Source organism: Hemiscyllium ocellatum, chromosome 24 (genome assembly GCF_020745735.1).
Source record: "Hemiscyllium ocellatum isolate sHemOce1 chromosome 24, sHemOce1.pat.X.cur, whole genome shotgun sequence".
In the NCBI taxonomy this organism is placed as follows: Eukaryota; Metazoa; Chordata; class Chondrichthyes; order Orectolobiformes; family Hemiscylliidae; genus Hemiscyllium; species Hemiscyllium ocellatum.
The window spans coordinates 45,982,099-45,998,232 of record NC_083424.1 but is presented as its reverse complement, the minus strand read 5'-3'; the positions used below and the strand labels follow the sequence as shown (position 1 = coordinate 45,998,232).

At 42.0% G+C, this 16,134-nt stretch overlaps 1 protein-coding gene across 1 annotated transcript in view; it reads right to left on the bottom strand.

The window, feature by feature from the left end:
• Nucleotides 1–15,831, bottom strand: part of bicdl1 (BICD family like cargo adaptor 1) — an 80,261-nt gene extending 64,430 nt beyond the window's left edge. Inside the window, exons 1-2 of the mRNA XM_060843754.1 lie at nt 15,148–15,831; nt 2,577–2,792 (exon numbers count right to left, since the gene is read on the bottom strand). Coding sequence (XP_060699737.1) covers nt 2,577–2,792; nt 15,148–15,498 — 567 coding nt within the window. The 5' untranslated portion in view covers nt 15,499–15,831. The remainder of the gene's footprint in view (nt 1–2,576; nt 2,793–15,147) is intronic.
• Between the last annotated feature and the right edge of the window lie 303 nt (nt 15,832–16,134).

Here is a 16,134-nt window from a genome sequence, read left to right as displayed (position 1 = left end):
TAATAAGAAAAAGTTAAGATCTAGACTATCTTAATATGTCTTGAGGGGTTTTGGTCCAGTCCATGACAACTGCTAGGGAGAGAGGTCACCAATAAACCTGAAGCCAAAGAATAAAAAGATAGAATTGAAAATGCCTAACATCAAGTGCATTGGTCATTTCTGATAGAAATAAAATACTTCACCCAAATCATGATGAAATGACAGCCATAGCAGAAATGCACAGAGGAATACAGCAACAATCTAGGCAAAGTTCTCATCTAATTTATCATCAGTGTGAACCTCTCCTCAAACTCACTGCTAAGGATGCGCTTTTTGGCATAGAGAAAGAAGCTACTTTCACTAGAATCTAACAAGTGACGACAATGTTAGTGCCAAGGTACTACAATTCCAATGATGACAACACCTTGCAGTGTGATGCAAACACAAGGGTAGACTTGGAGCAACCCTCATGCATCAAGCGCAACTAGTTGCACTTGCATCCATCATATTAATACAATCTGAATGCCACTATACTCAGATTGAGAAACTGTGCCTGGTCAATGCTTTTGTTTCTAAACAACTTAGTCAATACCTGTTGGGGAGAGACAAAGTGACAGTGATGTCGAGCCACAACACAGTTAAAACATCTTCTTCAGACCACTTCTATTTGGTCCAATGCATCTGTAAAGCATATTATTTCGTTTACAAAGATACCATTTAGATGTGACATCCATGCACTCTCAGTGCTTTAGGTGCAGCTTATAGCAGCCATTAAACCCAGATCATTTAAAACATAGAACACACAAGGGACAAGTGGAACCAAAATAATTAGAGTCAAATAATGGCAGCAAATAACAAGGCAACAGTGTGCTTTAAGGGTTTGATTTCCAGGTGTAGTCTACTCTGTGAAAACTGGAGAAATTTAGCCAGCTTTCATTGCTGACCTGAATTTGGAATGAACGAAATCTCTTATTCTGCATCAGACTAAATATAGCACACAGCTATCAAACTGATGTTTATAAGCATCAACCTCTATCCCACCTTCTCTTTCCCAAATGGGTTGACAGCCCTTTATGGTCCTTGATTTAATCTGGTCCTACAATAACAGATGCAACATGCACTGTTAAATTCACCTATTTCACACTCGGAGCCAGACTGGATGCTAACCAAGACCATCAGCAGCAGCTCTCCTCCATTGATATAGGACAAGCAGTACTTTGCATTGATAGATCACAACAATGACAATGTGACTAACCAGAAATAACCGTTTTGATTAGAATAAAAAGGTACTGCTGATCTGTAAGAAAACCATTACAGAAGAGAGCATGGTTCAGATGTTGTGGATTCCTTCAGAAATTTCTCAGGAATTTCAGTCATGAGGTGTTTTAAAGACTGCACTGCATTTCTTAATTTGTGACATGATAGATTCAGAGCCAGCAATAAATTTTAAAAATCTGATATTTATATTATTCATGCGCTGCACCAAATAGTATGTAAGTTTACAGCTTCCAGTTGAGCTACTAATCTCAGTTTTGTCACTTATAAGGTGAGAAAGGAGGGACCAAAATAGTAAGGCTACAAGAATTGGATTGTATTGAGCAGTAAATTAAAGCGCAAGGAAAACATGCCAATAATGATTAGTCACAGGGATTTAACAAATTAAGGTTCATATCAAAAGCATTAGCCAGTCTTTCAGATACTGACTTCCAATAATTACTGTGTCAACGACAGATTTCAAGTAATCACAGATATTGCTTTATGTCTATTCTTAAATCATGGCACACTGCTTCCATTTCAGTGAAATGCATGCCTGTGTCTCTACATTGGTACATCCATTTTGCAGAGCTAATGGGTACATAGCAGGGGTGTCAGTGCATATTGGAAATAGAGTTACATCAAGCATGAAATAAACACCACCTAATTTTGAGACAGTTACAGGAGTAACCCAGCCCCTTCAATGTCAGTTTTGTTTCTGTGTAAGCCTATTTGCCATTTACAGAGAGCAGCAGAAAGCAGTGATCACTGATAACATGTCTGTACATTCAATGACTCAGCCATTTTATACCCTGCGACTTAATTGAGTAGTCCTGCTTCCATGGTAACAGCAAATACAACAGTCCATCTGTGTAGGATTCAAATCTTCTTAATCCCTTCCAAATTAAATACTCTACACAATGCTAAAAGCAGATTTCTTCAAATTGAAATGCTTCGTACAATGTTAGCACAATATTCTACAATCTCGATTTATTCCCTTCATATCACTATTTCAACAGCAAGTCCCTTGCCAACACAAATTCAAAAGTTTCCTGATGCACACACATATACTCATTAACAAGCCCCATCCCCAGTGTTCAACCTCGACAATTCCAGGTATACCACTGTGCCTTGGCCAAGAACTGTCCTGCTTAACACTCGGTCAATAATTGCATCCCCAAATATGGTCAGAGGCATGCCCCTCTTCCAGTCACCACATACTCACAAAATCTTAATAGAACAGTCAGAATGTTATATTTGTAATGAAGGAAATTTAACCTCACGTCAGAAATTGATGGAGCAGCTTAAACTTCTGCTTAAATCTATCACAAGGCACAACTTACCCTGGTGAGTTGTTCTAGGAGGCGTTGGTTCTGTTCAGAGAGTTCCCTTAATGCTCTTACTTTCTCCTTGTTTGCCTCACGTAACTGGACTTGATGCCTTTCCAATTCATCTTGAAGCTGCTTCAGATCACTCTCCAGCTCAGCAACACGGCCTTCCCACTCTCCTTCACGGTTCTCGAATCGTCTTCGCAATTCGTGCTTCTCTTGTTCCAGATGCTGGCGGGAGAAAGGAAATCACATTACCTCTGACAGCAGAAAAACATTAGCTTTCTTTAAAAATACAAAAGAGGATTTTATAGAAAACAAACTTGGAACTTTAACTGGAAAAATATATACCAGTACAACTCGTACACTAGGTTTTAGTGACAACTCAAACTTCAGGTTAGCGAAGAAAAAAAGCAATTTCTTTCTTATTGAGTGCTGTGTCCCACTGTTTAGTTATATTAGTCAATGATCAAAATAAACTCCTTCATTATTTCTTGTTTGGTACAAGCTACCTTCAAATATTGATTTGAAGATTTTGTTGAGTCAGTTGGTTTGGTTTGGTCCAGAGATAGGAGCACTAGTTTTGCAAGTTGCTGGCAACTATTTAAATCAGCTAATTAACTTGGCAGAGTGTTTCAGGAGCTGTCAATCTCCCTATATTAATCAGCTGATTGTTTCCTTTAGTAATATTTGTAAACTTTTGAAAATCTTGCAATAGCGAGCTAAATCATGACTTGAATTTATACAGTGTCCTCAATGTATTCAAGCAATCAACTTTATCAAAGGCTGAAGACAGGCTGAAAGAGTGGTGAGGAAAAGTTTTATTTGTCGCTGTCACATTAGGAATCATGTGATTTTTGTCAAGAGTCATTCTGTACTGTATTAGGGGTAGAATTCAGATTGTAATGATTCAATAACGGTATTCTGCAAAAAGATGAGCATGGATGCGAATGTCAGCAACATGTTCAGGAACTTTCTGGATGAAAGAAAATTTGGAGATGGAGTGATAAGCTCAGACAGGGCACACAGAGAGATGGTAGATAAACTGAAGATAACTCCAAGGTAAGGGGTGTTGGTGGGGGGTGGGGGGTTAAGAAAGTGCAGTGTTTAACTTGATATGAAGTTTATCTTGAAGGAAATGAGGGGAAAGGCTGAAACAGCTCTTCAAACAATCTTAACCCCAATGAGGAAGACATCCATCAGCTCCTCACATGTTATATTCAAGTGTGAAGGGGTTGAGAAGAGCAATTTAAGGTAACAGCATAAATTGGAGAATAGACAGGGTCAACTCTGCATTTTTGGCATTCAAGAACGTGACCGAATAGTGTTTTGCATGGTCCAGCCAGACATGGCACGATTGGCTCATCTGCTCATGTCTGCTACATCCATTCAAGATTGCATTCTCTTTCATTTGGGAAGGAGAGATGAGGACCTTAACAGGGTGGCCAGAGTGAGACAGATGGGAATGAAGGTATCAGAAGTGGAGTTGATGGGATGACTGAGCATATGGGTAGTTGCAAAACTGTTGTCGCCAGCTAGGATTTTGCCATTGCAGTTATAAATGATTTGTGCAGCTTAACATTGGCAGAGCTACTGTGATGGACAAACAGACAGCTAAGTGCAGATGGGAGTTGTGGGGAGTTTGGGATGTGAAAAACAACCGTTTCCTTTCCCAGAAGATGTCGAGGCTCACATGATTAGAAGACAGATAGGTGAAAATGGTAAGGGAGCCCTTGAAAGTGATCAGAAATAGTTTTATTGCAATCAGTGCTCAGAGATGGTAGACTGATTTGCCACAGGAAAGAGGAGCACTTTTCTTTAGCTTAACACAGAAGCTGATCCTGCAAATGGAGAATCTGACAACAAACAGGGAAACTTTGTGATATTTGTTGGAGTTAAACCTGATTTACTTGTCAACTGGGGTCAGTTTTATTTCATGTATTCTTGATGCTCTGACTCTCAGACCTCCTTTAAGGACTAACGATGGGGGCCAAACTAGTGCAATTGGCTGAGACTGGAGACAGTGAATGGCTTCAGTACTGACTTGAGCACTGAAAGCATGAATCAATGCACTTTTCAGGTTAACAGTAATAGTGGCACACTAACAAAGAACCAATGAACAGAGATTAGCAAGTTTAAGGTAGGGTGAGAATTTAAGGGGCGGATGGGCAGAGAGATAGTTTGGTAAATGGTCAGAGACAGTTTTATTGCTCACAGAACGCTCAGAGGTGTTAACGCCAATCGAGGTGCTAAGGTTACAGAGTTGGATGGAGAATTCCTTTGAATAGAATTAAACGAAGGCAGTAAAGTGAGTGAAGATGGACAACATTAAAGGTGAAAGCACTGACAAGTAGTTGATCATGGGCTCAGAGAAGAAACCTTAGTGCAAACGCTCCAGAGAGGAGATACAGAAAGGACTGCCAGACATATTTCAGACATACGATAGGATTTGCAACTGGATACAGCTGATCTGGATAAATTTTGGATCTTTGTGAAACAATTCATGCTGTTCACAATGGTGAAAATGTGTTGCTGGTTAAAGCACAGCAGGTTAGGCAGCATCCAAGGAACAGGAAATTGGACGTTTCGGGCCAGAGCCCTTCATCAGGAATCACAGGTCTCTGCTCGACCTAAGTTTTGAGTGTATGCTGCAATAGATTGCTTCTTCACCACAGCATATAATTCAGTTAACACATGGTAAAATAAATGATTGTAGTCAGAGTGAAATAATTATTTGAAAATTACCATATACTATTGAATCTTCAAGCACTAAACACACCACCATTTTCAGACAAAATTGTTCAAGGGCTCAGAAGCAGAAGAGACAAAACATGTGGGAAACTATGTGAGAATGTAAAGACCAAACATGCCCAGGAGCACCCACACAATGCAGAGAAACTTTGTCAATATCCCAAAATCATACAAGTCTCCCTCTCCCTTCCCCTTTTTCATTTTACACATCCTGTGATCTCATTTTTGAATAGAATTAAAAAATACTTATACCACAAGTGAGTCGCAAAAAATATTCATATTGTCTGAGCAAATCCTTCCGTTTTTGAAAAATGAAACTGACTACCCAAATTCCCATTTGGGGATTTCCACTATAGTAGTCAGACTGGGAATAGGGCAAGTGCTTCAAGCCATGACATTATGTACGCAGAGCTCTATTTATTGGATAGACCTCAATGAAATTGTGTGAATACCTTTTCTCAGCACCTGCCCAAAAATATATGCAGCTGGACAGTGATGTTGGATACAACGAAAATTGGATTCATTTGCTATTATTGTTCAATAATGGCTCATCACATCAAAGGTAGACCAGGCGCCATTTTATAAAAAAATGTCACTAATGATTGAATAAATTCACAATGTAATAAAGATTCTGCTACCTGACACACCTTCTCCAACTATGACAGAATCATACTTGAAATTAGTCAAAATGGAGAAACAAAGAAAAGAAAATTTCTGAACATATCTCAAATATGACCGGAACTGATTTTATACCCAGAATACAAATACAGAGTAAGCAATATTTTTATCTATTTTGTGAGAGATAACTGACTGCAAACCACAATATTCCTATTCTTTTAGCAAGATAGGGATCACCCAATGTAAGGCAAACAACATCCTTTCCTGTTCAGCACTAAAACATGCACTCATTCAGTATCTGAGTAGTTGTATCATTTGTATACCTAGGCCAGAGTTTAGAAGGTTGCTTTGCAGTAGCTTTGCTTCATTGATCATACTAAGAATTAACATTCCTCCCAATTCCTTGTCACATTTCCAATGCAAATCTGCACTCCCCTTTGTTTTACAACTGGGATACAGGATTAGTTTAGAAGAACATCATGGTCAGTACAGATGTGGTAGGCTGAAGGGCTATTCTGTTCTACGTCACTTCCAATCCCTAATGTCAGCGTAAGCCACATTAAAAGACTGCTACAAGCAGAAAAGACAGCAAAAATAAACTTGCATTTCTGGTAATAAAAACTTCATTTCAACAACTTGTAAGCTAAATTAGGTTGATTTTGTAATATGCTGCAACATAACTACAAATGCCAGGGATGGTAGAAATAGGCTGAGTGATCTACATCAATTTTTAATCCTGTCTGTTCTACTGAAATCAGTGCTGTGGAGGAAGGGTGATATTTATTTATTAGTCCAAAAATGATTGTGTCATTGGAGTCTAAATTAAATTAGTCAGATTAAGTTATCAGTTAACTACACAAGACAAATAATCGATCCTAAAAGAGTTGAAGTTTTAATCAGGGACAGAGGTCACAAACTGAAATGGCAGAAGTGCACAAAGGTCAGATATGGGGAAACAGTAAAACAGTTCGATAAATAAAATCAGCAAACTGTAAAAATGAGGATTTAATAGGAATTGAAGCTTTTTTTGAGAAAAGTTGGAAATCTTAATAAAAGGCCTGAACCCCATTACATTGGATCCATAAATGCTCAAACATGAACAATTATGTACACAAATCAATAGCAATATGATTATCTCAAGATTAGGCTTCGAAGGTCTAAATATGATAGGATCAGCATTTCCATCGTTTTCAGATTCCAGAAAGAACGTATGAGCTGTTGATGTTAATTTGAATACATCAGGATGCATGGGACAGAATGTGCAAAACTCTATATGCAGAACTTAGGAGAAACAAGCAAGAAATGTTCAAAGGAGCAATTATATCAAAGGCAAATTAATAATAAAAATTAAAAAGATACATGTGTACAAACAAGTGCTTTAGTTCACAATCTGATGTTAAATCAGTCTAATCATTTTCTGCAGCAACACGTCACTCCCTGTATCGTCATCAGTGACTTGGTAATTTATTCATTGCTTCTTGGCGTGGGTGGGTGAATGTTTAGTGAGGGCCTAAGAAAAGGTTGTGACATTGAATAATGCAAATGAAAATTCTTCAATTTCACAAAAATTACACACCAAAATCAACCCTTGCTACCGGCTCTGTGTGACTCCAACACAGCATTCTGCCAATGCATGATTTCTAACCATCTTCCCCATATGTGACTGTACAGCACTCTGCCAGTATATGAGAACCTGAACCATAACAATCCTCACTGTGCAAACTACCACATAATAGGATTTACACATGCAAGGTCTTTCAATAATAACATAGAATAGAGCAGCACACGGCAACCTTGACCAAAGAGATACATCCAATCTTAGAAACAATTTAATCATTAGAGAACTCTTAGAATAATTTATTTTCCTGGGAATATAATCATCCAAGCGGTGTGAATGAACCTCACAACTTACAGTTACTGTGGCAGCTGCTGCTTTATCTTATACCAAGAAGGCAGGACTCAAGGTAATAGATGCCGTAATGAAGAGAAACGACAATACTATTTTTAAAACCCTACCTTTTGCCCTTCTTTGATACTCTCCTGTAACTATGATCCAATACAACGTGAACATGAACTATCTGGAATATCTTGCAGCAGTCATCAATTAAACTCTCAGTTTTCAGTTACCAGGAATGCCAGTCAGGTCAAACGACTTGCCATGCTGATCCAATTGAAAGGGACACAATCTGATGAATCATTCAAATTCCTTTCAGTTAATTGGGTAGTTGGAACTTTCTAACAAAGGAAGTAAATCATCATATTTCTGAATCTTGTGAAGGAAGTCAAATCTACACCTATAATTTGTTCCACAAAAATGAGAATATAATTCTCCATTTTGGAATACTTTGTTTCACAACCTTGTTTGCGTAGGCCCAGATTATTTTCAAGATCTTTGCCACTGCTTGAGAAACTTCCATACATTGAACGTGACTGAACATAGAGTCATCGAGATGTACAGCACGGAAACAGACCCTTCGGTCCAACCCGTCCATGCTCACCAGATATCCCAACCCAATCTAGTCCCACCTGCCAGCACCCGACCCATATCCCTCTAAACCCTTCCTATTCATATACCCATCCAAATGCCTCTTAAATGTTGCAATTGTACCAGCCTCCGCCATTTCTTCTGGCAGCTCATTCTTCTCTTTAGCACCTGTTGCACTTTCTTATGTGTTTGTATTCCCTCTCCCAGTCTTCTCCACCTGCATCTCCAATAAATAATTGCAAGAACCTTATGCACTTCAGCATCACTAGATGAAGGACATGTGAACAATGGCCTCTGAAGCTTCCCTTCCTTCTGCTAATCCAATGGGTCAACCTATCTCTAAAATAAGAAATAGGAAAGTAGACCAACTACTTTCTAAACTTGCTCCTCTATTTAATACAATCAAAACTGATCTTCTTCCTCAACAAGTAAGTTTGCAGGTGACACAAAGATTGTGGGAACTGTGATTACTGAGGAGGATTGCTAGAGAGGATTTCAAAAATAAAACAAGACATTTCGCACAGTGATAGTGTAACATCTGAAGAACAGTAAGGAAGGCATTATTTCAGCATTTTATGCATGGAAAGAAACTGCCGGAACAAAGAACTTTGCTTTGTTTTATGTTACTTTTGTTTGCATAGATACATGTGATGCATTTCTGGAAAAATTTAGATACACTGCAGGATTGAGGATTCCAACTATCAAGATGAAATGTATCTTTGCACAGTGGTGGCCCTGAGATTCTGCTGAAAATACACATGTGTAGAGTATCAAGCCCTTAAAATGGCTTTTGGACATTCAAAAACAATGTGTACAGCAGTGCACCATGAGTCTGAGCCCCCCCAAAAAATATTAGAGATCTGATAGACTGAGAACATTGTATAAAGAAGGGCACTTTCTCCCATCCCTGGCTTTCAAAAGGATCACTGGCAGCATTTTCAATAGGTTGTGGATTCAAATCCCATTTCCACAAAAATCAAATAATTAACAAGAATCCAGCAGAATACATAAAAGTACTCGAATATCAGAGTATTTAAATAACACACTGAACTGAGGATGCATTTCCTATATCAAATGAGGGTAAAAGGTTCCATGGCTCTATTCAGGAAAGGCAGGACAGAACTTCCAGGGAACTGGTCAAGATTTATGCTTCACCCATCATCATAAAAACAGATGATCTCATCACTGAACTGAGGGAGCTCAAATCTGTATCAACTCAGAATATTAATCTTTTAATTTAATCATATCACACAGTGCCTAATAATGGCCAGCTCCAACAAATCTAGGGTGTTCCAATGGATGGCATGGTGCCTCACAGCTCCAGGAACCCCGGTATAATTCCAATCTTGGGTGACTGTTTGTGTAGAGTTTGCACATTCTCTCCATGTCAGCGTGGGTTTCCTCCGGGTGCTCTGGTTTCCTCGCACAGTTCATAGATGTGGAGGTTAAGTGGATTGGCTACGGGAAATGCAAGGTTACAGGGATAAGGCAAGTGGGGTGGGTCTCGGTGGGATGCTCTTCAATGGGTAGGTGTGATTCGAAGGGCCAAATGGATTCTATGATTGACCACAAGAACAGGTTAGAGACTAGAAATTTTGCAGCGAATGATTTACTGTACCGACTGCTGACCTAAAACCTGACTACCATCAGGAATGTGATGGCAAACTCACCATTTGCCTGGATGAGTGCAGCTCCTAAAAAAAAACTCAATAAGCTCAACACTATCCAAGGCAAAGTTACCCATGAGTGGCTACTCAGATGCCACCTTTAACATTAATTCCCTTCACCAATATATAGAGACGACAGGGAGTACTATCTGTAAGATGCACAGCAGCAAGGCTCCTTAAACAGCAGCTCCCAAATCCATAATCTCCACTATCCAACACCTAGAAGGACAAGGACAGATGATGCTTGGAAAAAACATAACTTTGAATTTTCCCTCCAAGCCACACACCTGCCTGAATTGAAACTACATAACTATTCCTTCATTGTTGTTGGATTAAACTCCTGGAATTCCCTTCCGAACAGCACTATAGATAGACCGACACAAGGTGCCCTGTTCATTCCCACCTTCTCAATGGCAATTAGAGTCGAGTAAAAAAAATGCCAATTCCACTTTCCCACCATGGAAGAATTAAAAAGAAAATCCTAAAGTTTTGTTTGAGAATTTATGTAACACTTTCTCAAAGACCAAATGGATCTATAACATTCAGGCTCCAACCTCACAAGCAAAAAAGGTTTCGTAGAGCTTAGAGGAAAACATATGGAGGAAGTTAAAACCTTTGCTTCCTCTTTTCCATGCTCAACAATGGAAAATAAACAAGGGCATCATTCAAATGTCCTTCCCATAGTCTTACTCATATCTCAGCCAACTAGACGTCAAATGAACAGTACATACAGTATATTTCAGTCTGAATGTGCATATTTATCTCAGTACACTGTGAGCAGTATGAACTGTATTTCATCATCTTACAGAGATCTATGTGAACAGTACATCATTATATGCAGCTATATGTGCTATCCTCTGCAGATATTTTGTTCAGCAAGTTAAGACAATATTTCATACATATTTACGTGGGCTATTTCTTCCATATTCCCACAGTCCAACTGTGGAGTGTAACAGCCTCCAATGTTTATGCAGTCTACTTCAACCTTCAGCAGTTCAACCCTCAAAATCTCTGTTCCTCTAAATGAATGGCAAGTGTATTGGGTCTGCATGAGCATCACTTGCAAAATTTGAAATGTGGCTCTCTGGCAAAGAACGACATTTCTTACAAAGCTTACCATCTTGTCACTGTATCTATGTAAATACTACATTTTACACATGGGGATTGAAATGAACAGTGAACAGTGTTGAGAATGGAAAAGAAGCAAGGTGATTAATTTTCTCCCTATTTTGCCTCCTAGTTGATAAAGCCTTCTCTGCTCATGAGGTTGGAATATGGACCTCAGGGAGCCATATCTCAGCTTTCAGCTTTAAGAACCAAACACATCCAACAATTTTCATTCTTCTAGGCTTAATTTTTAGATATTAATGAGGAAATAATTGAATTAGGAAAATTCATTGCTCAATTGTCACTAGCTGTTCTAGTCTTAGACATACCTGACTGGAATACAAAAAGAGAATGGAATCCTTTTTAAGTCAATCTTGCTCATACCTGAACACAAATCAAGCAAAATAAATGCCAGCAAAGCCTTTAACTTGTCTGAATGTACAAGCTCAAGCCCTGACATTCCCTGGCACAGGAACATGTTCAGGAGATACAGCTAACCTGCCAGGGAAACACATAAATGAAGCCAGCTAAAATGGTCATTGCCACCCCTCCAGATATATCTACACAAAAACAGCAGCCACAGGTTCCATAGCTCCACTGATCCTTGTGGACTAAGGGGATAGAAGAAGATTGTTCTCTGAAGCTTGACCATGAGGTTGCATGAGACTTGGACTCCATTGCTGCATTTGTGCCTCTTCTGAGCTGCAGCTCAGGAAAATGAGACTGCTATTGAGATGAAAATGACATTCCCTTTAGCATTTGAATGCTTCTATTTATTTTTGTCAATAATATCCCCATCTCTCTTTAACTATATAGAAAATGGAAAAGTATGTCAACCCAGCATATAACTGAGCTCTTCTTTTTCCTTTATTTTGTGACTGTGGAGTAGTTGTACTCAGCAAAGGAAGATTGGTCCTGCAGAGAAAACACTGAGGTAGATTAGTAGCAATCGAGCTCCTAACCATTCTTTTGACACCATGATAAATTAAATGACTATTTTCTCTAAGTCTCATCAACCCGGAGTTAACAATAAAACATGGTTGTTGTCGGTGTGTTGTCACAGTTGTACCAGACCATAGGGGTGCTCTCAGAGAGAAGTGACTGCTGATGATTTAACCTGAGGGCCACCAGACCTCAGGCGAGGGAAGAGGTTGAGAAGGGTGGGAATTGAACTCATGCTGTTGGTATCACATTGCTCTGTAAACCAACCATCCAGCCAACTCAGTTAAACCGATCCCCAATAAAACATGAAGTTTGTTCATTCTCTCTCTCTCTGACAGTTTTAGGTTTCATTTGTGCATTACATCTTTCAAGCGTGTACCTTTTTTTTTTACTGGTCTCAAGACTGTTGATGGGATCTCCATTTCCATCAAAATTCTTTCCATCACGTTGGGAAACAAACCAAAGGCACCCATTTCAGCATCCTCCAAGAACTCTGTACTCCCACTGTGACCACATCAATCTGCTTGAATTCCACAAGAGATGTGGAACCATGAAACTGTTAACACCAAACTTCTCCAATCTAATAAATCAATACGCCAGGATTTCCTTCGACAAACCTTAGCTCATGTCCGAGGCTAAGGTCATCATCTGCACCTGCACACTGTGCCGCATTCCCACTCCCTCTTGTTTTAACTTTTTTTTTGCTGTGCCTCAATGAATTTGAAGAAACTTCTTCAACTCATTAGTTATCTTCATTACTTATCTCAGTTACCTAATCCACATGTGCATTCCAAGACCCTCAGATCTGCCTACTCCAGTACAACCCTCGTTCCATGCTGGCAACAACTCATTTAGTCATCAGCTCCCTGTCCTCTGGAATATATTCCCTAAATCTCTCCATGTCACCATCCTCCATGCTTTCCAATATTTCCAAGAACCTGCCTATGTCTCCCAAGCTTTCTTTTACCCCTTCTGCTTTTTCGCTCTGATGTCTGTAGTAACATTCTGTTCCATGTATGTTTTAGAAAGACAAGTTGCTATATTTGGTCACAAAGAGGAATATTCTCTATGCACCCTTTTGTATGCTGGTCTCTGTTCTGCATTAATTCCAGGAAGGAGGGCTTGCTTAAAACTAAACAGCCAAATACCATCATGCTTTTCAAACACACTAAATGCAGAGTGCAGAGATAGAGGGGTGGGGAGGGGAAGAAGAGGAGGAGGAGGAAGATGACACGATAGTCCATTTTCATTACATGGGAAATTCACAAGCTTTCTCTCTCAAAACAAAGTTGACACTTTTCTGAACAGGTAACTCTCTACTGCATATTCTAAGTGTGTCATCTGCAACAGGAAGAGACACATTTGACTGGAGTTGTGCAGTGAAGAGAGACGTGCATTTAGCTTATCTGAGACAAACAAATGCACTTTACTGGTATCCTGTACAATATTCATGATGAAGTTTGACTGCATCATCACAGCCACCGAAAACTGATTCAGAGAAGAAACTGCTCTTTCCACACATCCAGGAGGCTGGAAGAACACAGAAAGCCAGGCATCATCAGGAGGTGGAGAAGTCGGTGCTTTAGGTATACCCAAAATGTTGACTTCTCCACCTCCTGATGTTGCCTGGCTTGCTGTGTTCTTCCAGCCTCATGCTTGTCTACTTTGGATTCCAGCATCTACAGTTTTTTTTTGTCTCTTTCCAGCAGTAAATTGTCGTAAAGTTACGGATCAGCCTTAGAATCATCAGCAGTCCAGCCGCATCTAAAACACTTTAAAGTTCCAGTTTGGAAAGGTCACAAGTCATTAATCAATTCACTGTTCCAAAGCAGATGGAGCCTAAGATCGATCCCATGCCTAAAGGTGCAAGACACGGAACAAGGTTGTTGCATTAAGTTTAACAGTAGCAAATTACAACATAATAGCTACTATTAAAGTCTGGCACCAAAATATGCACTGCCCAGAACATTCAATGTCATTTACATGATATAATTAGTGATATCCTGTGATATTACAATATTTCCAGATTTGAATGTTCTGGCAGTGTTTTTCAATTTTCAATCTGAATGCATGTAGTGTGATCTAGGAAGAACATCAGCTCATAAATACAGTGTTGTAATTGTGGCAGATAGTGATGACATACATTGATATAGCATGGCATAAATAGACATGATAATTTGGGTACAAAGTTATGAAATGGGGAACACCACAATGAAGGGAACTAGAAAGGGGCCAGCTGGGATGAAATAGAATAGCATGACTGGTTAAGATGGAACAGTGCTTACAGGAGAGGAATACCATGGACTATAAATACAGATAAATAATACTGAGGAGAAAGAGGGCAACATGGGGTCAGCTGAAGGCAGGTTGGGAGAAGTGTGTTGGGGATGCGGGGGGGGGGGGTGGGGAGAGAAGAGTGTGTGGGGGGGAAGAGCGGGTGGGCAGAAGAGCGGGGGGAGGAGAGCGTGGGGGGAAAAGAGCGTGGGGGGGGAAGAGCGTGGGGGGGGAAGAGCGTGGGGGGGGAAGAGCGTGGGGGGGGAAGAGCGTGGGGGGGGAAGAGCGTGGGGGGGGAAGAGCGTGGGGGGGGAAGAGCGTGGGGGGGGAAGAGCGTGGGGGGGAAGAGCGTGGGGGGGAAGAGCGTGGGGGGGGAAGAGCGTGGGGGGGGAAGAGCGTGGGGGGGGAAGAGCGTGGGGGGGGAAGAGCGGGGGGGGGAAGAGCGGGGGGGAAGAGCGGGGGGGGAAGAAGAGCGGGGGGGAAGAAGAGCGTGGGGAAGAGCGTGGGGGGGGAAGAGCGTGGGGGGGGAACAGAGCGTGGGGGGGGAACAGAGCGTGGGGGGGGAACAGAGCGTGGGGGGGGAACAGAGTGTGGGGGGGAAACAGAGTGTGGGGGGGGAAACAGAGTGTGGGGGAAGAGCATTGGGGAAGAAGAGTGTGGGGGGGGGCAAAGAAGAGTGTGAGGTACTGGGTTGTGGGGTCTGAGCAGTCGTTGTCCCCTCTCCCCTCCCCTCCCCAGTTACCTCCAGTTTGTCTGTGAGCTCCCTCTGCATCATCTCGAACTGGTTGCTGAGCTCCTGGTTCCTCTCCAGGAGCGCTTTGCCCAGCTTGGCCGCCAGGATCAGGTCGCTGTCCTTCTGCCGGAGCTGACACAGCAGCTCCTCGATGCCCGGGTGAGCGGCCGTCTCCTCGCCCGGAGCCTCTTGTCGCTCGGCCGCCAGCACCGGCAGATGTTCGTCCATCAGGAGGAGGCCGGCCAGAGGGCCAGGCGGCGGCCGCTTGCTGCCGGGCTGCTGCTCGGCTTCCTCTCCGGGGTACGGCTGCGGAGCTTCGTCGCTCTGCCGCTGGAACTCCTGCAGCCAGAGAGCCGCCATGGCTCCGGCTGGGACCCTGGGGGATTGGTTGGGGGGGCTGGGAAGGGGAAAGCGGGGTATGGGGGGTGGTCTGTGCCTCCTTAACGCGATCGGCTCCGGTCCCGGCTGAGCAGCGCTCCGTCTCCCATGCGAGCCGGCCTCCTGGCCCAGTCCCAGAGGAAGAGGTGCCCGTTCCAGGGGCTGGCGAGGTCCGCCTGCTGTCCCGGGACCAGGGGGCTCTTGTCCGGCTTGTCGCTGCCTCTCTTGCTGCTGCTGCCCCGCTCCGCCGGGGATGGCGAGCCCATACTTCACAGGGATGCAGCTGGAGACATGATGCTGCGGATGGCGAGCGAACTCCGACTGCTCCCCGGCGCGTCCACACCCCTCTGACGGAATCTGACACCTGCACACGGCAAAGCGCTCATTGGCACAGAGAGAGTGTCCCCATCCTTAGCAGACAGACAGACAAGACTGAGACTGGGGGGGCTGTCAGGGGTAAATAGAGGCCAGGAGCTCCATACAGCACTCCGACAGGGAGAAACGGAGGGGCAGAGGAAATAAACAGTGCATCAGATTGATACACCGAACAGAGGATAAATATAGGGAGAAGGAAGAGAAAGAAATCAGAGCTTGAGAGAAGTGTGGAGAAAATGTGTT